Consider the following 26,113-nt stretch of genomic DNA (forward strand, 5'->3'; position numbering starts at 1 on the left):
AGCAAAGAACGGAAGAATTGTCAGATTCTCAAGTTTTGAATTCAGTTTAATATTTTTAACTCCTGTTCACTGCATTTAAAAGTGACCTGAATTTGTTTTTTTAGCTTGAATGTGATCCATATTGAGTCTGAACAGCACGAGTTCTTACATTTTCACATCTATTTCTTTCACTGACTATACATATACGTATATGTACATATCAGATCATTTGAAGGCAAAGTCTGGTTAAAAAAGGTATAAAATCAGCTTTCTGCTGGTATTTCTCAGCAAGAAAAATCTGACTCTGTTTTTAGCTTTTAGAATTTATAGGGCTGAATCATTCAGAGATTTGATTTCCAGGTAAATGAGACATCTGTTGACATTGTAATAGTCAGTAAAAATAATCATAATCCTGTTGTAACCAGTTTTGTAGAAAAAAACACACAAGCAAGCTCTGGATTTCTATTTCTATTTCTGTTATTTTGTTGTATAAATTGAATATTGATTTTTTTTTCCATAATCCCAAAACTAATTGACTGGTAAAAACTATCTCTATAACTGCAAGAAAACATAAACCTTCCCTGCCAAAATATAACAATGTCTGGTTTCCATACCTGACTTTACCGTTACAGTCTTTTTACAGTATGCTAAACCATTTCAAAAGTATTTAGAAAGAGTTTATTGTGGTGTTCACACAGTTAGGTATTCTTTGAGTTTGTCCATGATGATGGGCATCTTGTCGGCTGGTATCAGCATCACTGTCCTGAAAGGTTTCATGGGTACGTCATCAAATGACCACCTCCCACTCAAACAGGAGTCTGCTTCTTCCTGGACTGAGTAGTGGAACTTCATGATGGCTTGCTGTGATGAGAACAGAGACGACTGTTTTAGCCTCTCATCTTAATCTGTGATGGTGTACAAGTTTTAAGCTCTGTGCTGCATTTACCTCATAAAAGAACTCCTCCTCTGCATTGACGAATAAGTATTCCTCCTTCGGAGCGCCTCCTCTGGCTGGAATAGTCTTGCTCGCCTCCTTGCAGGTTTTGCTGATCATGAGACAGTAGTGACATCTCCCGCTGGGCTTATTCGTCCTCTGAGCTTCAGCTATTTCATCCCTGAAGGACAGAGTAAAATTCAAACTTTTAAAGACAAGTTTTCTTTTGGTTCCTAATGAGGACACTCTTTATTCTATCAGCTCATACCTCTGAGATACTACAGATACTTTTAAAGGTGCAGAGTGTAGAAATTAGAAATGTAGCAACATAGAGCATTCAGATTTTAGAATGAGCCCATCTGTTACTAAAACATCACATCATTAAGTGACTCAGCCTTTGCAGATCAAACAAAATCTTGAAGATGGCGTAATTAATTCTGAGCACCATGTTGATGGGCGTTGATGCTGAGGGACATGTCTCATAGCAGGAGAAACAACGGGCAGAAAGCTCCATGACGACCACATAACCCTCTGATAGCTCATGTTCTGTTTGACAGACCTAGCCTTTAACAATGAAGCCCAAATCCACCTCTGACTGCTAGAGGCCATGTCCACACATAGCTGTTATTCGGGAAACTACATATATGCAATGATTTTATTTTGCCAATTGTGATTTTATTTTAGCTGTAAAGCACTTTGAATTGCCCGGTGTATGAATTGTGCTCTACAAATAAATTTGCCTTGCCTATTTTTATATGTTTATGCCTGTCGTCCACATGAAACCGCAGCTTTACATCACTAAAAACTATGTTTTCTGAAAACTCTGGCCAAAGTGAAGATTTTGAGAAACTCTGGTTTCATGGTTTCATGTAGACACTGGTGAACAGAGTTTTCGGTTCTCAAACATCACAGCTAAATGACGAGGGCTCATTCTGATTGGCTGGCACGGGTTTTACGTCTAGAAAACACTGCTAAATATGAGTTTGAAATGCCTTGAGCTGCACTTATTGTCAGATTTGCACACTGCGTGTGGACGAAAGAATTTTTAAAAACAAACAAGGGGGGATACTTGTTTTTGAAAATACCTGGCTACGTGTGGACATGGCCAGAGAGAAAAGAAAACTCTGAAACAGAGAAACAGTTACTTCTTTCAGACTGTATCAAAAACAATGCAGTTTAGAACCAATAAACATTGCTACAGGAATGTTCTCCGATGGTACGTTTCACCTTTACTTGTCGGACAGAAAACAGCCAACTTCGGCGGCATCCTTCAGATCAAACTTTTTCATTGATGACTCCCAGTTTGGAAACTCTACACCCATGTTTACTCTCCTTTTGGTTACTGTCTGTCCCCGTTTCTCGTCAATTTTCCCCTATGTTTTTATGAAGAAAATGTGATGGATTTACACTCATGTGATACATGTTTGTGATTCTCCATCATAAAATATTCTCAATACAAATTATTTTGTACAATAAACTAAAAATACACTTTCTCTCTTCCTCTTCTTTGTCTTATTTTTCTTCAACAACAACAACCACTGTCTTCTTCTACTGTAAAAACAACAGCCATACCCTCTCTTCTTCGTGGCCTGCCTTTAAGGTAGATTTCAGGACAAGCAGCCAGGCTTGTACTGAAATCCTCTTTCTGTCCCCCTAAAATCTGTCGTTTGTTACGTCTACCTCCATAAGTGAGGCACACTTTTTTCTAGCTTAATAAAAAGAAAACGAAAGTATTATGGGGCTGTTGTTCACTTTAAGATACTTCACATACATATATAAACATCTCATTTCCACCGTTTCTGTTCGGCCAAATGCTGCCAACTTCTACACACTGCACCTTTAAAGGATTATTTATAAAAATTACAACATGAAGGAATGTGGTAAATTTGACCATAGAAGGAAAGACAGAAGTGAAAAAGTGTAACTTACTGGAGTTGTTTGTGCAGCGGGAGGGCGATCTGTGGAGGCACGTTGATGAAGCGCTCGCTCAGCAGCAGCCCCACAGGTTTACTGGTGTCGCTGAGGATCTGCTCCAGCTGTTCGTTCATGCTGTGGGTGGAGTTCTTCTCACACTGGTCCAAGATCAGCTCCTTGATCTCCTCCACACATTGCACACCCTGAACGTGAGACAGAGTAAAGGAAGAAACATAAGAGGCTTAATAAACACAAAAACCAACAATCTTAGAGAAATCTGTTTGAAGAAAGGTTCATGATTGCAGCTGTTACCTTTCTCTCTGTGAGGTTGAGCATCGTGATGAAGCCAAACACTTCATCTGGATCGTCATCGTCGCTGTCTTCAGGCACCTCAGCTTGCTGGAACAAACGAAAGAAACAAGTGACAGCGTTTTAGAGCTGAACTCAACTCTAAAATCTGAGAAACTGCTAAAATATTTCCATCACTCACCTTGATGACGCTCCCGACATGATTCTGTTGAATGATGATGTCTGTCATCTCTGCTGTGTTTACATGTGCCTTCAGAAAGACCTAAATCACAACATGGCAGAAATAATCGGTGAGGCTGTGTTTCATCAAACTGATTAAGTGTTAGAAAATGAAGAGTGTCTCAAACCTGTTGTAAAAGTTTCTTGATGCCATTGTAGTCATTGTGTGAAATGTTGTGGGCTTCGAAGTCCACAATCACCTCCTGTATGAGAACAATAACAAAAGGCAGGGGTATCACAACTAGAAAGTCAACATAAAGGCAGATTTTTTTTTGTGTTTTTACAAAATGTCCAAGTAAATAAGATGTTTTCGTTCAACTGGCTGATTCTGACATCTCGTAGCTGATTTCATCTGATGCATGATTTACTGCACTTGCAAAAGAAAGACACTCTTAATCATAAAAGTCTAACATAAAAGGATATATTTTAATATAGAAAACTTTTGAATAGCCGTTTTCAACAGCATGTTTTGGTAGAAAGTTGCAGTATGAACAGATAATGAAAATGCCTAAATAAAAGTAATGTATATAATACTATTAACCCGGTTTATAGTTAATGCTCAACCCTGTAACAGCCACTGTTGATGGTGTTAGTATCTTCCTGCTAACATTACCCGACAGCTGAGTTAGCTAGCTTCCTAGCTACCTAGCAGTGAGTTCTTCGTGTCCTTTCTGCTACTTTACCTCATTAATCTCCTCCTCCGACGCCTCGCTGTCCTCCCCGGATTCATCATCATCATCCTCCGGAATCTCATCAGAGCTGATATCGTCCTCCTCGGGATTTTCACCCAGACCCACTGCTCTCCTCTTAGCTGAAGAAGCCATGCTGCAAACAGTCAACACGTTGTGGTGGACGAGTGGGCGGGGCTAGGGTTAAAGTTGAGCCGTTGAAAATAGAGTAGGCGCCGCATCAACTGCTACCATCTACTGGCGTTGACGAGCCGCGGAACCGCCATCTTGGTCCGGTCAGCCGCTCCGTAATTTGTTTGGCTGGCGCAAAATATAAATATAAAAAATCTAAATATACAAAACAAGCTATGGGTAGATCTTGGCACTTAATTATTTTGTTAATCATATCACAGCCGAATCAACTACACTAAAAGTTGTATCGCTGACTGAAAGTAAATCTGGAAAATTATTTTGCAGCTGATGGTTTAAAAAAAAAGGGTAATTAGTGTTTTATAGGGGCTTTAATTAATGTTTAGAAGTAAACACCTCTATTACAACTAGAAGTGACAAGATTTACCAGTGTTTCTTTTGCATCATCTCACTTCTATCTAATGGACCGTATAACGTTTATGTACCTACAGTCTATGGTTGTTGTTTTTTTGTTTGTTTGTTTGTTTGTTTCTAATATTAATTCATTATTTATAGGCAATAATACTTTTCTTGAGAAACAAAAGCAAAAAGCCAGGGTATATAAACATTGACTAGTGGACAATATAAAAAATTAAAACAACAACCGCAAAAAAAAATTAAGACAAAGAAAAAAAAAGAGAATACAATAATAAATATACAAACAAAAATAGATGAACATACAACAGATAGACATCTGAATTCATAAGTAATAGTTATAATAAATGTAGAAACTGTGAAACTGATGTCAATATAATGAAAGCTTATCACCTATCAATATTAAATATTTCACAAATATTTTTTTGTTTTTATTGCTTTCTTGTTCCCTAATGGGGCAAGGGACAGTAAGTATAATTCAAAACACTTGAAAAAAAAAAAAAAAAAAAAAGTGAAACTAGGTTTGTCTCCAGCAAATTTAGCTTTGAGTATAAGGAATTTTGCTTAAAGCAATGCTTTATACAAGTCTACAGTGCTGTCAGAATGAAAACCAAAAAATACATGTTCAAACTGCAAATCAAAGCTCATATGTAACTTATCATTGATACATTTTGCAATACCTTTTCAAAAGCCTTTTGTGAGGCTGCAGTGCCAGAAAATGTGATTGGCTGTTTCAGGCTGTACTAAGCAAAATTAACAACTAACATCAATATCTTTCTTGAATTTCTGCATGTAATCTATGGTTATAATGTTTTTGTGATGTAGTTATAGTGCTTACTCATTCCACTAGATGGCGGTAATTTACCAAAACCTGCAACCCGCAATGACAAACAGCTTCAGCTTGTGGGAACCGGGTGGACTGGTCTGTTGCATACTTAGAAGTCAGTAGGATCGGTGGGTGGGACATCCTGAGATTTTATGCATACTGCAGATTTTACAAGTTTTCGCATACTGACTGCTCCATACTAATGTTCTGCCAAAATAGTAGGCACTGCTCGTGTAATAGGCGCTTTTGCAAACAGGAGAAGGGAGTTAGGAAACGGAACAGGAAGTAGTAACGGATTACAAGGGCAAGAGTCATTTTGAACTCTTCGAAAGACCACAGCACCCTCTGCCGTGGCGGCTGTCAAACAGCAGCATGCGGTGTCAAAATCTTGTTTACTATCTATTTTGTACTAGAAGTTCTACCGAGTATTTGGTCTCCAACATTTGTATTTGTAGATACATTAACCGTTTCATGAACCTCTTTGTTATAACTGGAGATACTGAAGGTTACTTTCAAAACCAATTGAAAAAAGGATAAATAACATGAGTAAAAATTTTTCAGTCTTTATTGCATTGCGGCACGTTCAATCAGCCAAACGGCAATGAAGCATAATTTTATTATTCAAATAATTTTGGCATCGAAATAACATATTTTTTTATATTTCCTGAAGTACAATCTTTGTGACACATGCGCTTCTTCTAGGAGTTTTTCCTTCCTCAGAAGCACTGTGGGGAACGTGGAAGAGGTACACCATTGTAATTACATTCAGAAATATAATACAGGGGAGTCAGTGGCCAGCGTCTCAATATTTATTCCTTTTTATTTAGAGTAAATGAATAGAATTTATACACTTTATGAGTTGTGATGTGTTCTGTTTTCTTCTGTGGAAAATCTCTCATTTTGTATAAGCCTTTTTTGCCGGATTTGTCACATATGACTAGAAAAATCAATTTGTGTCAGTGGTAAGCATTACGCCTAGTGTTTCTCTTCTGTTTTCCAAATAATTTGTTGTTGCTGGGAAAAGTGGAGGGGGCTGATCATGGAAAAGTTCTGGGATCCTGGGATTCCTTGTTTACATCCTTTCGGAGTACGCTGCGGGGGCGGGGTTGGCTCCGCCCTCATTCTTTAAGCCTGACGTCATTGTCGCCTGTGTTTTTTATGAATGAAGGAATCCAACCTCAGAGAGCAGCGGAGTAATTCCGGGAAAAGGCGGACTGACATTTTGTCGCCAGAGTCGCTTCGACCTAGCAGGTAAATTACCATCTTTTTCTTAATATTTATCGTTTACATATGAAGCTGTACCTCATCGATAACAGCGGAACACAGGACGAGTATCTGCCGGGGACTGGCCAACCAACCAAGGACAAGTGAGCAGGCAGCTGTTTGCTTTAATCTCCTTTAGCTCGTCAGAGACCGTTGATGCTAGGTGCTAACAGTTAACATTACTAGCATGTTTAAGATGATGGGGATTATTTGCCTCCGCTCCTCTTTTTTAGCGATTCCATTCTTGTAATACTTGACATTGAGAGGGGGCTTCCACTTCCTCATTTAACTGTACGTTTTGTAACGATTTACTGTGGTTATTTAAGTCTTACTAAAATGGATGTCGAGGGCACTCGTGATGGCTGTTTACTATAAGAGCAGCGCTTTTACTCGGAGCTGGCCAGCTCCTCTCCGTATAAGGGTAAGGGTGGATTCTTGATGTAGCTAGAGGAATAAATAGACTTTCTGTGACTGGTGAGTGTTCACCATCAGTTATTCTTTACGTGGATAGAATTATGGCTATGTAACTTTGTAAACACCGCACATAGGAGCTCATGTTTGGGAATGGTACGTTCACTTGTTGCCTTCGTCTTTCGCAGCGGTTCTTTAAAACTACTATGTCCTCTAAAGTGCTATTTCGAGTCAAGTAAGGACGTGGACATGCTGTGCTGTTAGGACAAATACAGAAGGACGTGGTCACGGCTGGTTTTCTTGGGTTTGGACCGCCTGGCAGCCTTAGCGGAGCTGAGCACACGGTTTATTGCTGAATCACCCTGACTTTACGAAACAGCGGCGGTCTCTTCGGTTTACAGCCGGAGTCCACCGGCGGCTTGGACAACCGCTATTGATGCAACATTGACTTCCCACGCCTGTCGGGAAACTAACTTCATTCTCTACAAACTACAGGGTATTATAACAGCTGTTTTATGTCGTCTTTTTAAACCATACCCTCAATACATGCATTAAAGGCCTACTTGAGCTGTCAGGGGGAATTCACTGTCATCTCTGCTTCTTTATTCTACTCAAATTCAACATTTTGGCCTGATTTAAGGGTTCTGGGTTCAGCAATCTAAATCCAGGCCGGGCAAACAATATTGTGATCCGCATAACAGTGAAATCGAAAATGAAAACATTTGATGTATAAAACTGATACTTGGAGCTCAAAAAGTCTACACTCGTGAGAAAAAAAAGAAAAAAAAACACGTATGATTTCTGAAAATAACTCAGATCAAACACGTTCAATGGAAAATTTTAGTGTTAAAGAATGGTGCATTTTCACAGACTGCTATGAAATATCTCAAATACTTCTGACGAAGACTTAAATAGCAAATGTGTGAAGATTGCGGTGAAGACTTTATCATGTCTACATCTGAAAATGTTAAGACTAACTTTTCAGCTCATTAGTAAAGCCGCCTAAAGGTCAACAGCAACTTCAAAGCAACAACTTGACCTTATTTTGGCACCACAGGCATGTCTAACATTTTGTTTGGGACATTTTTCATGCCTTCAGACTGAATGAAAGTCCCAGCCCCTTGAATAAAAAAAATCCCAACTTAGCAGTAAGACTGAAAGTGAGAACATTCACTTTCTGAATGCTTTATGGGAAAACACCCTGTGGCTTTGTGATGTCAAGGCAAAACATGTCAGTCTCAATAAAAGTGAAGATAATTGTCCTTCACAGTAAATAAGACTGCTCATCCTCAGCATCCGCAGTGCTCTGGGGGTGGGTGGAAGTGAAATGTATACAGCTCAAGTTGTTTCCAGCTAAAGTGCAGAGTCATTTTATAGTTATGGCAGAGATCTGACCAAAACAACCGAGTGGAAAAAGCAGGTCAAGTATCCTGATTGGATGTTGGACTTTAACCCCAAACAACATTAGAGGGAGTGTAGAAAGTCCCCGTGCTGTGTGTGAACCACCGAGCCAGAAGAATGGGCGAAAACTTCCAAATAAAGCAGCGTAAAAGCAAAACAGACTTAAACAAACACTCTCATTGCTGTTATTACAACTTGTTACTGGAAGCAGTAATTTAAGTCTGTGCCAACAATCTTAGCGTTGAAGTCACTCTCGCTTAAATGTCTCCTGAGATAAGGTGGAAAGGTGTTGCACAAAAATAGCAGACGCTTTCACAATAAAACTTTTAAACCGTTGGCGTCGTGTCGACAAGAGGAAGTGTTGAGAGGATTGGTTAGGACACCTGCTTTGAGCAACCAAAGGGCAGACACATGATGACTTCCTCTGTGCAATTCCAGCGAAGAGAGAAAGGCATGCTGCTTTCAAAACCCCCCTCCCTTTCATATCAGACCGCAGAGTTTAATCAGAGAGCGCGTTTTGGAGAAGCATGAAAGAGCACTGGGTTCTCCTTTTCTTTATCGTGCATGACTGGCTGTCTTGTGAGCGGATGGTAAATGTCAGGCTCAGCTCGAACCAAAACAACATGGTCACATGTGATAATGTACCTTTGTTTTTAAAGTTTGTTTGTCCTCTTGCTGCTCTTCCAGAGTGTGTGTATCTGTGTTGACTGGTGCCTGGGGAGACACTTTGGACAGTTGGAACATGACGACAGAAAGAAACAGCAAAGCCTTGAAGGTAAAAAAAAAAAAAAAACGAAAGAAACTGTTAAGTATAAAAGAGAAACTGTAAAAAGCAGGATTTGATGTACTCTACTTTTACATTATTCCCATTCTCTATCCTCTTCCTCTCCAGGTGAAGCAGGAGTGTGGTGAGAATGTGCCCATGCTGTCGGACAGTGAGCTCATGTCCCTCTCAGTACGAGAGTTGAACCTTCACCTGCGTGGCCTCTCCCGTGAGGAAATCCAGAAGCTGAAGCAGCGCCGGCGCACCTTGAAAAACCGAGGCTACGCCGCGAGCTGCCGGGTCAAGCGCGTCTCCCAACGCGAGGCGCTGGAGCAGCAGAAAATGGAGCTGCAGCGGGAGGTCGACCGGCTCGGAGCCGAGAACGCCGGCATGAGGAAAGAGCTGGAGGGACTTGGTGCTCGTCTAGCCGCCCTCCAGAGGTTCGCTAGGGGCTTAGAGGCTGGAGGGGGCCACCTGCTGGCCACCGCCCCGCGCCTCAACACCGCCTCTGTCATCACCATAGTGAAGAGTCCGCCACAGCCACAGCAACAGAGAGAACAGGAGCCGTCCTAGAGGGAGCTACTGGAAGCAGACTGAGGGAGGGATGCACAACCTGCAATGCAAACACACACACTTCCACACCTTCAAAAATGAATATACTACACACACACACACACACACACAGACAAACTGATAACAGGAGGACAATTTAAGCAGGAGATTGCCTAACTCCTGCCAATCCGTCATAATAAAAGTCTCTAGAAATAAAAGTGTAAGATTTATTTAGACCTGTGTGACACAGTGATGACAGGGATGTGTGTAACATCACTTTAAACAAAACAACTGTTCTTAGTTTTCAAAAAACGAGCCAGGAACAGTCAAAAAATCCTGATTAGGACCAGTGGAGATGTCCTCTACTTAAAGACTGCAGTTTAGTTGACTGAAATGTACCTAAATGTATTTAGCGTATTAAATTTAGAATAATGTTGAAAAAAGATGCAGCAGGTTAAATGTGAATGAAGCAAGTCACCAAACACACACACACACACACACACGTGCAAACACTTACACGCACACCAACACCCTCTCCACACACACACCTGTTCCCCTGATCCGTGCAGGGGTCGACGAACTGAACTCTGACTGAAGCCAGGCCAACAACACCAGAGTTACTGCACAACCTCACGCTACCGTTTCCCATCATACATCACTAAGGCTCGGGGAACACCTCCCTGCTTCACCTCACGGCATCCAACCAGCAGCAGAACCCTCGGCAGGGTGTAGCCCACGTTACGTGCAGCTCCCTCCACCTTTACGACATCTCCATTCCTGGTACAGTTGTAGCTGCCGGCTGTTTCTCGTGTTAGCGCGGCTCATGTGTCCCCTGCTGCTGTGACCCAAAGTATGAGTCACTTTTGTTTGTCACTAATGATGAGTTTCTCAATCTCGGTGTCACTTGATATGTAGGCGAGGTCATGGGAGCTTTGATGCCCTTCAAATGTGTCGAGGTTTAAATATTATAGAGGAAATCTTTCATTAGCAGACTCTAGGAGGAAACAGTCCAGAAAATCGAGAAACACTGCATTTGTGAATGTCCAAAGCTAAGAGTTTCACCTGCTGCCACTACTCCCTCCTTATTTTTGTTCAGGGAGAGCAGATTAAAACTGCTTGTGCACATATTTCTCACATCAATGCAGTGCCTTCAGTGTATTTTGGAGTTTAAGCGAATGCAAACCTTAGAGGGAAAAGTGAAAACAGACAGTAATTGCTCCTTCTTGACCACACATTTCTTTGTTCTATGGATTCTGCTGTTTTTGTTTGTTGTTTTTTTTCATGGAGCTGTAATCCCTCACTGCTCATTTCAAAATCCCTACTGTGCAGTAACTTTGCTACAGTCTGCTATGGCTTCCTTTTTTCATATCTGCTAGACTCCCAACAACAGATGTTGGTCATTTTGCTAAAAATGTGTAAAAGCAGAGTCCCATCTGGTAAGAATTATGCTCAAGGTTCAATGCAAATCCTCCGCATACATTCCCATTGTGTGTTCTTTATTTTTACTGTTTGTACGTGCCGTTGAGACGAAAATGTTGAGTGACATTTATCAGAGATATATTCTATATTTTATTTGTATTTAAAGGTAGATATTATGAAAAGACAAGCTAATGAGTGCTGTGATGTTCTATATGTTTTCAGAAGTACTTATGACTAGTCCGGGGATATTCTCTGTCTAATTATTGTGTTGTGTGGCAATGATGATTACTTTTACAAAATGTTAATTATTATTATTATTAGTTATGTAGAAATATGCTCAAAGCCAATGGCCATATTGCTGTATGATGATTTTTGTGTGTGTGTTTTTGCTATGTTTGTACTGGCTTGTCATAGTGGATTCTTGGAGGGATTTTATTTTTCTATGATGATTTGTGATGTTGTTTGTCTGAAAATTTAAGGTCACTTCTCGGATTGGCTGAGTGGAGCAGAACCACGAGACGTTTAAGGAAAATAGAAAAGTGGAAAGAAAGATTTGGGCGAGGAGGAGAAGGAGAAAAGAAGGTTGAGGAGGTGTTGATTGATGGAGAGAGAAAGTAGGCATGTAGGACTGGGAAGGGGGAAAGTGCAGAGAGGTGGTGCTTTATTCACTTGAAAAACCTCCAACAGCCAAAATTTCAGCAAAGATGTGATCGACCGGCTGGATTTCATGGAGTCTGGGCCACTGAATAGTGCTAGCAATATTGTTTCTAAGCAGTCATTGTATCACATATTAGACCATGTGACAATTAACTCCTAAAGATATGAGGCATATATTTAGCTATATGAATATCAGTGTTGCAAAAGCATTTATTCTCAATATTTTAACGTCTCACTTCTGTCAAACTGTGCTGGATGTTTTGTAATACCTGCAAAACAAAAATGGTTTTTGTATTTATTACTTGTATTTTTTCTATTGTGAAAATTTAAGTACATTGTCTATTTTATATATTAATTATAATAAATGTTGTACATATTGTACATAAAACGGTGTTTTTGTGGTCATGACCTGCACAAGAATAGTAGACACAGACGGCTGAGAAAGGAAGCAGATCTACAGGATGTGTTGCAAGTTTATCTCTCTGTATGACGAGATAAAAATTCATGGTTAGATTTTTTTATTTTTTTAAGAATTACATGAAGAAAGACTGTAAGTCAATGAGTTTATCCCACAATTAGTGACAATCATTTCTCACTCAGTATAATGTGATTAAAGGACGTGTTTAACGTCATTACCAGATACACAACGGAAAAAATGCTGACTCATCCACCAGCACTGCTGACGTTTACGTCAAACCGTCTAAATCTGGTTCAGCTGCTGTGGTGGTTTAGTTATTTTTGTACCCAGTGAGGCTCACGTTTGGTTTAGTGCAACTTCTGATGAAGTTAAACTACTACTGTCGACATACTGAGAACAATGTAACGGTCTCGGCTCAAACCAGCCCTCAGACGTTCACATTAGCTGACAGTGCTAAGACTTTTTTTGGCCATTAGCAACTCTGGTGTAGCAGGAGGTGTTATGGGCAGTTTAGCTTCAGTTTTAGTTTTAAATTATCTGACACACGTGAATGCGGATAGAAATATATAAACGACATAATGTTGCTTAAAAATGGATGTACCTGGCATCAAATAGGTGTAAAAAGAGAATGTGTAGCACATATCATTTTTTTTTTGCCCACATACAGTATTGGCTTGTTTGCTTACCTTGTCTTCACTTTGTAGAACTATGTTTCAAACTTTTAACCCGTTTAATCCCAAGTTTTTACCAGCAAAATTCCTTAGACCTCTTTTTTTTTCCACATTATAATATATTTTTTAAAAGATAAAGATATGTCTTTTGTCTTATTCTTTCTTTTTATAAACTTAAATTAGCTGCCCAAGGTCAAACCAGCACTTGGAAAGATTCCATTAGTAGAAAAACAAAGTGCACCAACTAGTGTTGCCAGTGGGCTTTAACATGTTTCAGTGGTAGAGTTATAACCCTTAAATTCCCCTTTAATTGCATAAATGGGAGACTTGGGTGCTTGCTTGAAATAACAGCCTCTGCCATCAGTTTGAGTGTTTTGTGAATGACTGTCAGAACACTAGAGAAAAGTTTTAATTAAGACTTTCACAGAAATGTGTGATATGGACTCATATCACTTTTGGTTCACTGAAAATGTAACTTAAAATTTGAACAAAATATCCCCTTTGTTCAGAAGTTAAACTTAAATATTTATATAAATAAAGATAAAAAATATATATTTAAGTTTTTTCAGATGTTATTGGGACATTTTGGCATCCACAGCTTTCCGCTTACAGTAAAATAAACAGGTGACAAGCAAATAAGTCTAAATATCTTTTATTTTTCCCACCCTTTTGACATTAAATAGCATCTTAAACAGCTTCATACAAATAACAAAAAAGTAATTGAAATAAAAAAGACATCAATTAAAAATAAAACTCTGTATATTTACCTCTGCTCCAGCTTATATTGCTATCTTAATATATGTAACAACTATTTCTCTGAAGACAGCACTTAAAGCTGCTTTTCATATTAGTAATATATACACACATGTGATGAAAACAATGTATGGCAACAAATAAGTGTGTTTTTAGCCTGAAAGTGTGTGACAGGATTCAAAGTGCAGTAGGGCGCTGTTACAAAAGCTAAATGTAGGATTTGTCATTCAGTTTAAAACATGTGAGTTGTGTTATCATTTCCAACCAAGTAAGAAAATTCTTTCAAGTCAGTGGCATGAAATTTCTGGGCTCTGTCCAAGGTCCAACAGGAAAAAGCATTTTTACATGACTACAATTTTATTTTGAAGGACGACAGGGTCATGTGCTGCTGGGTGAAGTTCAGTCAGGGTAAAATAATCTGGTTTGTTTCCATGTCAGAATGTAAAAACAGTATTATCCAGAGGACACACAGTGAAGACTATAAATAGCCACCTGTTCTGTGCACAGATGTGGCTCCGCTCTTTTTGAAAACAAACTTTTGAGGAGGCAGGTGTTACATAAAGTAAGAAGACTGCTATGTGAGGCCAGGTTTGTTTAACTGTTTACAAATAAGAAGACACAGAACAACCAGACAACAAAGTCTCAGTCTGGTGCTTAGACAGAGCATGTTACATGAGCACAAAGCATTACTGTCTGTCTGCTTGGAGATAAGACTGTTTGTCTCCCCCACAGCGCCCCCTAGTGTTCACACAGAGCTGTAGCAGCGTAGTGAAAGTAGTTTCAGTAAACACGTTGGCAGGCTCACTATGACTCACTCTGATGAGTCAAGATCTTCAATTATGTGTTAAAAAAATCAGAAGAAGCTCTGTCTGCGGGGAAGATGAATCCCACAAAGAAAAAAAGACTGCCAGGAAGAAATGAGGAGTCAAAGGAGTGCAACACATCCTCACGGCACAGGTTATTTTTAGCTGAGTAAGGAATTTCTTTGTAGCTCTGCGTAAACTGCACAGAATTTTTTTCAAATACACTTTTTCAGTCTTAAAATTAAAAGCTGTTTCAATAATATTCCGAATCATTCAAAGGAAAGGTTCAATTCCTTTGATGTAGCTCCTCTATTGAGGATAGGCAGCTAAAGTTAGCTTTAACCTATATTCCTCTACTGTTCTCTTCTCAATCCAGTTAACCTACATTGTTGCTAGCAGAGGTCCACTGCGGGAGCAAACAAGCTCAAGCTTTAATCCTGGCCATTCAAATAATGCCCCAATTAAACCAGAATAATCCCAACAAACTCTGCTGCTGCTGCAGACTGCTTTATAATCTATAATCTGCTCTATGTTGCTTCCATCTGTTCCATGAATATCAATAACATTAATCCAAAGGGCTGATATGAAGTCATGTTTTGAATTTGAATTCCCTTTAAATCCACTCCACAGTGAAGGATGTCCCTTCACATTAAACAGCAGAACAGAGTTCCTGCAGACGGACTCAGATTTTTCTACATCTGTGTATTTTACTTAATCTCTAACAGAGATAGCTTCTGTCTGAGCACATTAATGTCTATTGAAGTCAATATCTGGGTATTAGTTCCAAATTTCACAATATAAAAAGTGCAATGTTGTAGGATAACTTCCATGAAGAAGATTCAAATGTAACTCTTAAAGTATTTTCTTAACCAGAGTCGCTGTAACACAACCAAAGAAAATCCAGCAACAAAGAGGCCTTTGAAACCTAAACCAATCCAGATCCACAACTGAAAACATCCACATCCCAACTGAGATGCTCATCACAGCAAAGGAAACGTGACTGAGCTGAAATGTGAAATTATGCATCTTTCCACGCCAAATGTCAAGTATGATTCAGTATGTACAAGTGTGACTCACACTCTCCAAAAACAAACATCTTTTTTTTTTTTTAGTCCTTGCCAATTTCAGCGCCGAACCACTCTAACCACCCTCTGCACCGAAAGAGATGCTCGGGAAATGTCTCTGAAGGAGGGCTCGGAACAGTCAGTTTTCAAAAACAACAACAAACCCACAACATTTGCCGTTAATGCAGTCGTTGCACTAAAACTCATCGTCAGAGCTAAGGAGGAACGTCTTCTCTGTGTCCCCGCGGCTGCCAGCAGCACTGTGGGTACGGGAAACGGGCGGTGGCGCCCCCTGCTCGAGTGTGGACTGCTGCGTGTACTGCTGGTACGCCGGGGAGAAGTTGTGGATGGCGTCCTGGACCATGTCGCCTGGGCTCATGGTCTCCTTCAGACTACTGGAGATGCTCTTCATGGGGGCGCAGCGGCCTGAGGGAGGCAGAGCAGTGAGCCAATCAGACGTCAGGAGGGATGAGAGAGGGTTAATGGGGTTGAACAGATTTGGAATCGGGTAGAGAAGGACATTGGGAACAGGAAATACGATGTGCAGGGAGTGATTTAGAGAGTAGGGAAGAAAAGAGAGGAGGAAGAAATAAAAAAAGGACTTGTGGTAATTTAGAGCAGCATAGGTTGAGGGTAAAGAAATAAAATGATTGCGAGAATAAAGAGAGAAGGGGGATAGGAAGCTGGAGAAGAATAGACTTTTGGAACAAGAGTGATTTAGAGCGGGAGAAAGGGATGAGAGAAGAAAAGATGGTACAAAGTCATGGAGAGGATAAAACGGGGATTACTGATTTAGAGGGTGTTACACAGTGGGACAAAAAAAGAAAGGAGGGGAGAAGGAACAGCAGATGTGATTTAGAGAATGGAAACAGAAAGGAAAAAGGACTTTCAGTGATGCAAGGCAGGAAAGTAAGACTGCATGGGAGAGATTTGCCTCCAAACAGGAGCAAGGAGATAACAAAAAACAGCAGACAGGTCAGATACAGACCTTAAAACAAAACAGAAAACATCGGAATAACAATAACTTGCTAAACAAAAGTAGCAGCACAACAGAAAAGGTGATGGCGTAACATCCTCAGTGTTTCACCTACCAAACTCTCCGTATGAGGGAACAGGTCCTTTACAACGCAGCAGAGAGAGGAAGAGATTGGAAGAAGATGGATGTGAAGAAAAGTTCAGAGGGAAATCCCCAAAACATGCCAAAAACAGAGAGGCCCTCGTTTATCAAGCTAGCGTACGACCGGAAAAATGGGTGTAAGCTCATTTCCACACACAAATCGGCATTTATCAATCTGGATGTGAGCGGAGGATACGCTCAAATCCAAGGCCTGGTCAGTGAGCTTTAGTTTCCACGTTTCCAGACCTGGATGGAGATACTTAAATGTTGTGGGGCCTCAAGAAGTCAGAAATCACAGACAAATAAATTCAGGTTTCAAAGAAGGATAATTTAATCTTTAGAACTTAGCTGGAGCTCAGTTTGCTCCCCCCCCCACACACACACGTTGAGTGCTGAAGTGTTTTCCTTACAGACATGGTTTTTCCAACTCTCTTTAGCGCCACTTTCCTGACTGCTAAACAACACAGCTCTACTTTTAACACAGAGAAGTCTTTCTTCATACTGCGTCCATCCATGCTGTAAATTCTGTAGGCTAGGCCAGCTGAACTGTGAATTTTTTAGGGGGCATGTTATTAAGATCAGGATTGTTATAAGAATCCAGATGTGTCAACAGTTGATCAGGCGTGCACCACAAGTGGTCAAGGTTTGATGAATCACATGAACCTTGTTGCAAGCTACACCCAAATCTGCACCAGTTTCCACGCAGCCCGATAAATGAGGGTCATTGAGGGGCGAAAGACCAAAGTTAAAGTTGAAAAACGATGGAAAGGAAAATAAAGAAATGGGGAAGGAGTGAAAAGATAGGGGTCAAATTCATTCAAGGAAAAAAATGTATAAGAAAATGTTCATTCAAAGCTTAAAGTGATGTTTTTTTGTTGACTTGCAGTGAAAACTACCCTTTAAATATGAACAGTCACTGTGAACGCCCTTTTCCGTCTCTCACCTTGTAAATCCAGACTCTTATCCATGTAGACTCTGTATGTGAAAGCATGGCGCAGAGCCAGCGCTGCAAAAAACATCTCGATGCAAATGATGAAGTTCTGGTACCCAGCAGCAACTGTGCCCTCACCCACAGACACCTCCACGGAGTTAATCTGAGGGATGGCCCCACACTTCTCCAAGATGGCTAACAACATTCCTGTGAATAGATGATAAGAGGAAGTGAGGAATCAAACTTGGAATGTGTGGATAAATGAAGTGATGTTTGGTATAGCTGCTCTACATACCCTGCCAGAAGGACAGAAAGATGACCGATTTGACCATGAAGAACTTGAGCATGGGGCTGTAAGGGCTGAGGAGCTCCCTGGTGGAGAAGTAAAAGAGGAAGAGCGCGTACAGAGACAAGCTGACGGAGATGTTGTAGATGATGGTCACGTACAGGTAACCACTGGCAACACTGAGGAGAGAGAAGAAGTCAGAGGAGATGTTAGTGATGCTGATTTACAGGTTTTTTGTTTTGATCGTCGTGGTTCAAGGTTAGCGAAAGGGCTGAATTTCAAATCCAAGACTAATGTCCTAAAACAATAACAGAGGAGCGACTGAGAAGTCAGGGATATTTTAATCCCTAAAATCACATATGGAATCTACCGGGGGCTGTTCTTCTCTGATAACGTGGCATCATATTTTTTTTACGTGAGCTGCTGTTTCAAATATGAGGACCTCCCGGTTTGGAGAACTCACTTGAAGTCTCCATCCTTGTATTTGCCATAAGCCTGCAGGACGACGGTGATGATAGCCATGAGCGGTTTGACAACGCAGAACTGCAGCGTGGCCTGCTTGCAAAAGCGCAGGAAGCCGATGGAGTACGCTTTTCCCCGCAGACAGCAGGTACCGTACATACAGCTGGACCTGAGGACACACAAACACAAATGCTAAATGTCATTTCTCATATGGAGAGAAGAAGTGTGGTTTGGAATTCTACAGGAAAAGTAAAACAAAGCATCTTCTGCTGCTTGTCAAATAATTCCTAAAGTCATCTGAGTTTGACTCTGAATTTCAGGTAATCTGACACTTACTCAATCGGCTTTCCTCTGATCTCAGCCATGATGGCGCTCTCTCCTCCCAGGTATTCGTAGCACAGGCTCAGGAAGTTGTAAATCACAAAAGCTGGGGAGAGAAAAGGAGCAGAAATTTTGTTTACACTTGAAAACATGAGTTATGCACAGTTACCTAAAGAGGCAGCTGTTCTTCGTTACAACTGCAACTTTCTGCATCAATTTCCTACTGAAGACTCTTTAAGAGCAACATTTTCTACGCTTTAAATACATTTCAGGAGGTCTTTCTCCTTCCCCTGTTCTCCACAACCAATCATCAACTAGTGGTAAATACTAACAAATACTAAAGAAAAACAAATTTAATGTGAAAACCAAAATATAAAATAATAATGTATTACTTAGGATACAATATTTATTCTATTCATTTCACGTCAGCATCTGGCCCTCAAAGTGAAAAAAGTTGACCTTTGGACAAATGCAGATGAAACTTGTACTGACATGCACAATTATAGAATGTCAAACATCAGATAATGAAAATAATTTAAGTTAAGATTTGTGAGAAGCCTATACAAAACTAAAACAAAAATGATGAATTGACACGCATTATTTATCATATCCATAAGCGCTGAACATACAGTCATTAAACCCACAGCTGACAACCTCCAACAGCTGCTCCTCAAAGTCAGTCATATTGACTCTGACTTCAGTGTCAGCTGTCCAACCTTGAATATGCAGCATGCACAAGTCACGCTGCATATTCAATTTACTGAGGTCATCAATACGTGTTCTGTGGGTGCTGTGGCTGCAGAGCTGGCTGCTGCCAGATCCCAGCTACATGAGAGGCAATGATCATATATTTTGTTTCTTTGGAGTTTGGACTGTAATAATACAGAATATTTTTTTGACACAAGATTAAAAAGATCTTTAAAGAGATAAATGAGAGCAGATGCCAACAAACTTTTCTCCAGCTGTCTCAAGTTTAAGCCCAAACATAAATCTTCCTCTAACAATAACCGCGTGTGACCTCGGGCGACAGAAGCATCTTCACTTCCTGGATGATGCACTCAAGCTGCTCCTCACGAGGATGGCAGATCAGATCCTCCCTCTGTGACTTATATTCACCTGAATGTCTCTTGTGACCAGTGGATTATCTCTCTGTGCGATTTCACTGAGAGGGTGATGACGGCCAAGGGGCTCATGAAAAACACAGCCGAGCTAATCCTGTTAGCACACACACCCTCTCAGGAGGGTTTGTGTGACTGTGCATGTGAGGTGAAATAAGGAGAGCACGATCAGGACATATCGGTGAACTGTGAAAGCCAGACATATCTTAAGCTTTGAGCATGTGCCATGGAGGAGTGTGTTGTATCACAGCGCTGATCTTAAAGCAGCTGCACAACAGGCAGAGATTCTTCTTACATCAGCTGTCTGCTGCTGATATAATATAATCTTCTTGGACTTTACTTCAACTCCTTCCTCACGAGAGCTCTGACTGTTCCGTCTGTGGTCTCCTGTCACACGTCAGTGCTCGGGTAATAATAGTCATCCATCCCAGTTATCGGTCTGACTCAGCGCACAAAGTGAGTGATAAGAACTGGTTCATCTTCTGGAAGTAGCTCTCTCTGTGTCTCGGCTGTTTACCATTACGCCCTTTCCCCTCTCCCCAAGGAAACCTGTCAGCAGTGCTTGTTGCTAAGGTGATACAGTAGCGCTGCACACAATGAGGATCGGAACTTAGCAGCAAGTTTGGTTGAGAGAGACTCATTATCTAACATAGCCATTCTGGGTGATGAGGAAGATTTGTGAGAGCAGTTGCCATGCAACAAGTTGGTCATCCTCGCTGAGGAGCAGCTCAGGGCAGAGCTTGTGGCATTGTGGGAAAAAATGGAAGGAGGAAAAGAAGAAGAGGTGAGGAGGGAGACGTTGTGAGAAAGATTTAGTTGACTGGAAGAGGAAAAAATGTCAGGCGAGATTGTGCAAAGAGATGGGAGGGGTAATGAGGAGGAGAAGGAGAGCCTTCTGTTCGTGGACGCAATCTGACAACCTCAGAAGTGACGGCACTTCCTGCCAGAGGCAGAACCAAACATAGAAACCCGTCCATCCACATTCACATGTATCTGACATCACCAACTTTCCAACACAGGAAGTGACGCCAGTGGGATGACTATTTCCAGCCTGAGCGCCTCCACATATGCAGACCAGAGCGGAGGCTGCAGATTTCAGACAATTTAAGATTTTTAGAATAATCTGCTTTGACCGCGTGAGTCAACCGCTCAGTGACGCTATCACATCCACTGTGCGTTTTTCATATTTGACGACAGTAAACAAAGTCTATAAAAGTCCAGCTCAGAAAACGTCCTTGACTCACAGGTCTTTCATCGAGAGTCACGTCACACATGCTCAAATCAAAACCATATTTAAACTGCACTTCCGAGAAACAGATAGGTTGGGATTTGTATGCCAAAAACATCGTCAGAAGGTTGGACCAGAATTGAACTGAGCAGGACAAAAAGCTCCAGTGGGAAAACACGTAAGCATTTCTAAATGAATCTTGTCAAAAGCTGAATACAAGGTCTCGTATTAAATGAGGAATCTGGTTTGAGGGAGAAAGAATTTTGCAGAATTAAAACTCATCAAGTGGGTTAAATGTTAAGGATGGGTTTCTGATCTGATCTGATCAAAAAATGTTTCAACAAGTACAGGTGTCCCAGTCCGATATTGATACCCGAACGATATCCGATATCAGCAAAAAAACAAGTTTCGGTATCGTATCGGAATGCATCTAAAATCTCCGATATAAGCAGTTTCTGTTACCCATTGGTTAATAATAAATGGGTCACTTTTTCCTCATACCTACTGTTGCTGACTACTGTTCTTTGTTTGAATAATATCACTTAATCAAGCCTTTTCTAACACGACAGACATACTACAAAACAAGTAATAAAAGTATGCATGTTTAATGATGATATCCTATCAGATTAATATCGGTATCGGCCAATACTCAATGCTGCAGTATCGGTATCGTATCGGAAGTGAAAATGTAATATCGTGACATCCCTATCAACAAGGGACATGTGGCCAGAGCCTCATCCAACATCATGAGGGGTAAAAAACAACAATAATGAAGAAATAAAATTTCTTTCAATTTCAGTAATCTGGTCCTTGTTTAAACTTTGTTTGTATTCCAATAATGTCCATGACTTAATTACTGAATTTGTGCATTTCCTGTTCAAATACATGGATGAGACGAGAAGTGTGGCAGCCAGCAGCCTCACCTCACCTCACAGACTGGGTTGAGGCTTGTAACTGACACGTGTCTGTTTATATCTCTCTTCACATCTTCAATAGGTTTTCAGACACTTTCAATACTCACTCTGATTTTTCATAGTCAGAGTCATGTATTTAATATTTGAGTGTTACATTTTCAGTCTTGTTGATCAGATAAAACTACAGATGAAGAAAAGCACAAGGTGAAGCAGACAGTACTCTGCCTCATTAAGGGGGGCGTAACGTGAGCACACAGGTTAGTGGTGCTTCCATTCTTTTACGTAGAGCTGTAGCTAGCTGCAGTTTCAAAATGAAGTGCACAGCTGAAGTCAGCTTTTTGCACTTTTCTCAAAACTGGACTACCAATAAAAAGGGATCTAACTCATAAAGGAAGGTCAACAGCGGAACTTAAAGGTCTGTTTTAAACATCTGGTCAGAAGATGACATTTTTTGCACACCTCTTAGTAATTTGATGAGTGTCTAATAACTAATGGCAAAGAAGCCGCTCCAGTTGGCTCATAAACGTGTAAATCTGACTGATGTTAGTGCCTCTCCTGCTATGAACCTTACTGCATGTCACTGGTTTCAGGAAGAGATGATGCCATCAGTGGAAATGTGCAGAATTTAAACCGGTAACCGTGTAACCTCTTTCCATCAAATATGTGAATCTGCCTTTTTTTTCAAGGTACCTTAAATAGACCCTGGTTTAGAAAAAAAGATAGTGAGGACCAGTGCCATTTTTGGTGTAAAACTAGTATTTTTTGGTGCAACATTGAGGAAATTAGCCTAAGGCGAGGGCTAAACCTCTGCTGTGTTATTGTTTCTACTACTGGATTTTCAAGAATCGTCACAAAACGCAAATATCTTTTTCCAAACAGAGCCTGACAAATGCAAACATGGTAGTTATTGTAATCATTATGACAGACAACACATCACAAAAACAAAAATAAAAGCCGATCCTCACCCTCATAGCAGTCCCTGACGGTGTCAAAGTACACGTAGTACTGGTCGTTGGTAAAGAAGAGGAGGCTGAGCCAGGAGTCAAAGGCGTAGATGGGAACAATGAAAAGGATCCGCACAATGTGGCGCTGCTCCCTGGGTGAGCTGTAGAAACGCAAGTGCATGTAGATCTGGAAGAGAGAGACGAGATGCAAAGTATTGACCACAAGACTTTTTCAACAGAATGCACATTTAACGCTTAAAGCAAGTTTTGTGGTTCTGTACATTGTAAAAACAGCGCGTCACAGGAAATGAAGCATGAAAAAAAAGTCTATATCTAAAGTACTCACAGAAAAGTGGAGGGTTTGTGGATACAGATTATTGAAGACAGCCAGATTTTTACACTGTGATTCATCAATGTCTGTTTGCTGTCTTCAAAGTGTGTAAATGTCAGTGACCTTTCCAATCAATACACACCCTCATGTAATCCTACAAGAATGTGTGGGAGTTTTCATCAAAGGAAGAAGAGATCACATCATTTTGCTTTGTGTTGTATTTCTTTCTGACAATTTTCAAAGAGCCATTTAATGTACCTGGATCAAGTTTCCTCTTTGTGTATGTGTGTGTGTGTTTTCTGTGTATTCATGCTCAGTTTAACAAACACCTGCTGAGGGACGTTGCCAAGCAACCCCTGTTCAACTCAGGGTCGGAGCAGATGTGTGTGTTTGCAAGATCACGTAACCTGTGTGTTTAACGCTCATGTACATCTGCTGACAAAATATAGTTTGCATTTTTGTGACGCCAATCACAGATGATGACTTTAACCCCTGCTGATGAGACAATAAAGATTTAGAGAGATTTCTATCCCAGTCGAGTGTTTGTAGGGCGTTACCTGGTGACAAGTGAGAATGAGTGCTGTCCACACAAAGAAGCCTGACACAGCCTGAGCAGTAGGTGTCATGAGGAAAATCGGCTGGTCAGGTGTCAGCAGGGGGGCCTCAGGGAGCCAGGAGATGTTAGGACCCACAGGGGCTGCTGTGAGCGGGAGGCTGGGTGCTGCCGCCAAAGGAGAGTCCTCCCCGAGCCTCTCTGACAGCGGAACATCTCGTTTCCACAGTCGAAACATCTGATAATCAGAAACACAGCGGACAGAACAGGGTGATGGTTTAGTAAAAGTCTGATAACAGAGACTCTTGTCTGTCAGTGGTGACACCATTTGGTGGCATGACGATCTATTCCAGCTTGTAATCATTAACCTGGACTACAGATCCCACATTCCCTGTTGTTGATGTAGTGTGTAAGCTCAGATAGGAAGACAGATAGAAGACAAACACAGATAATCTGAAGTACAAGTTTACGCACTGAGTCAGTGATGTGTGTCTGTGTCACTGACACAATGATATCTCTGTTAGACTTCAGATTTTTTTCTGTTACATCTCCCAGAATGCAATTTAACCGATGCTAGACTGCATGCCCAAACATATACTCCTCTGCATTACGTGGGTGGTTTGCTTGATTACATACTGTATCAGGATAACAGAAGATGTCATTTAGCTGCAAGGCATTGTTGTTCTTTGAGTCTTCTTATTCCCCCTTGAATGACCGGCAAATGTCAATTTATCAGTGTAAACAAATACATAAATAACACAGGAAGCTATTGTGATTACAATGTGGAAAGGCCCTCGATCCACTTTCAGCTCCTGGAGATGACTACCCTTAAAGTGGCCAGAAGACGTGTTACACAAGCAGCAGCTTGCCACAGTCTTCAGGGTGACACCGACATGTTCTGAGGGTGCATTTCTTCTTTTATTCTGACAGACAGTTGTCATGTTAGATTGAGCTCAGAAGAGACGGGGACCTTGATGTTGTAGATTTAGAGTTTGGGGCTATTGCAACTGGATAAAGAGCTAAAAATGACATAATAAAAGCAGTGGATCAAATGTCAAAATGTTTTTAAAATGAGAGAGAGAGACCTTCAGTCTGACCTGTCATTTCTCATCTGCCTGAGCAGCATGACAACCTGAAGCCACACAGACATTAAGCAAACAATGACAAGCTGACATAATGCTATTATACACAAACCACAACCATTTAGTTTCCTCACACACTAATTACTTTAAACTCATGATTTAATTTGACTGACAGACAAAACAGATTAAGCTGCTCTTTTTGCTCCACTGAGAAGAGTTATGGATCTTTTTTTCTGAGTGTGCACTCTGTGTGTGTGACAGAGACAGCAGGTCATTTGTATTGGTTTGCCAGGAATCAGCAGATCCACATATCATCAAGGAGACGCACACACATACATATAAAGCAAAGGGACATCTGTGTGCTTCATTACAAAGGCAAAGAAGGTCAGTGACATAAGCACAAAGGAATAATAACGATGGAGGGGGGTCTGAGAAAGGCAAGCAACAGATGGAAAGGGGTGCTAGAGGACAGAGTATGTTGAGATATAATAAGTGATGATATGGTTGGAAGTCAAACTGGATTGCTGCACTCACAACAACACTGGGATTTAGTTAGCAGAAAGCCCCACAAGCATGTATGTTTCTATGTCAATGCTTTGATGTATTTGCAAATAAGTGATTTAACGGTGCTGAATAAAGTTAGAAAGGTATAAAATAATGTTTACATGATTTAGGTAGCAATTAGCATAAACCTCAGAAAATACCCACCTTTACTGGTGTTGCAGACTATTTAGTGATCAAATTACAGCCTGAAATAGTAAAAACAGACAAACGTTAGTCGGGTGAACAAGGATCATGTTGAGTCAAAGTGTGTCTAGTCTGTTTCACAAGCTTTAGGCTCACCTGGCAAATAGGCTGCGGCTGTAAAATCCTCCTCAGCTCCGTCAGACAAACCAGAAATAACCCAGAAATGGCCTTAATTCCTCCTCAGTGTTGCACCGTAGCTCCCCCGACATCCATGTTGAGCCCTCAACGGACTGCCCCGTCAACCTCTACGTGTCCCCCGAAAACTTAACCCTAAAGTTAGTCTTTCATGATAACAACTCGTAAACTATTTCCTTAGCTCACTGTCAATGTAATTTCATCGTATTGAGTCAGGGTTTCAGGAGTTAAAAGGAGCAAACTCCGTCCCTTTATTCCGTTCCTTTCTTCACTCCGCTGACTTCAACCCAATCCCCGTCGGATTAACTGTAGATCAGACGAACTCCGCCCACCTCGCGAGGACAAGTCTGCTCAGC

The 26,113-nt window shown here is 40.8% G+C and overlaps 3 protein-coding genes across 6 annotated transcripts; 1 reads left to right on the top strand and 2 right to left on the bottom strand.

Moving 5' to 3' along the window:
• Positions 1–217: 217 nt before the first annotated feature.
• Positions 218–4,266, bottom strand: bccip (BRCA2 and CDKN1A interacting protein). The gene is made up of 7 exons (XM_074663338.1): positions 4,039–4,266; positions 3,484–3,558; positions 3,318–3,398; positions 3,140–3,226; positions 2,843–3,030; positions 926–1,094; positions 218–840 (listed from the first exon to the last, which is right to left on the bottom strand). The coding sequence occupies exons 1-7, from the start codon at positions 4,177–4,179 to the stop codon at positions 670–672; spliced, it is 912 nt and encodes a 303-aa protein (XP_074519439.1). The 5' UTR covers positions 4,180–4,266; the 3' UTR covers positions 218–669.
• Positions 4,267–6,548: 2,282 nt separating this feature from the next.
• On the top strand, positions 6,549–12,163 carry maff (v-maf avian musculoaponeurotic fibrosarcoma oncogene homolog F). Of its 3 annotated transcripts, none has more exons than XM_074663854.1 (3): positions 6,549–6,664; positions 9,176–9,263; positions 9,381–12,162. In XM_074663854.1, exons 1-3 carry the CDS (start codon positions 6,576–6,578, stop codon positions 9,822–9,824), a joined length of 621 nt encoding a protein of 206 aa, XP_074519955.1. In that variant the 5' UTR covers positions 6,549–6,575; the 3' UTR covers positions 9,825–12,162. The 3 variants fall into 3 exon arrangements, with proteins under 3 accessions (XP_074519955.1, XP_074519956.1, XP_074519957.1); XM_074663855.1 differs by having other exon boundaries at positions 6,647–6,780; positions 9,381–12,163; XM_074663856.1 differs by lacking the exon at positions 6,549–6,664 and adding an exon at positions 6,846–7,097.
• A 1,470-nt stretch (positions 12,164–13,633) lies between these two features.
• Positions 13,634–26,094, bottom strand: tmem184ba (transmembrane protein 184ba). Of its 2 annotated transcripts, XM_074663872.1 has the most exons (10): positions 25,719–26,094; positions 25,584–25,624; positions 23,798–24,031; positions 22,931–23,096; positions 18,721–18,811; positions 18,386–18,553; positions 17,932–18,101; positions 17,649–17,843; positions 16,680–16,706; positions 13,634–16,014 (listed from the first exon to the last, which is right to left on the bottom strand). In XM_074663872.1, the coding sequence occupies exons 3-10, from the start codon at positions 24,029–24,031 to the stop codon at positions 15,785–15,787; spliced, it is 1,281 nt and encodes a 426-aa protein (XP_074519973.1). In that variant the 5' UTR covers positions 25,584–25,624; positions 25,719–26,094; the 3' UTR covers positions 13,634–15,784. The 2 variants fall into 2 exon arrangements, with proteins under 2 accessions (XP_074519973.1, XP_074519974.1); XM_074663873.1 differs by lacking the exon at positions 16,680–16,706.
• Positions 26,095–26,113: the final 19 nt, after the last annotated feature.

Source organism: Halichoeres trimaculatus, unplaced genomic scaffold (genome assembly GCF_033239565.1).
Source record: "Halichoeres trimaculatus isolate MK-OKI-2021-1 unplaced genomic scaffold, fHalTri1.1 fHalTri1_scaffold_23, whole genome shotgun sequence".
Classification (NCBI taxonomy): Eukaryota; Metazoa; Chordata; class Actinopteri; order Labriformes; family Labridae; genus Halichoeres; species Halichoeres trimaculatus.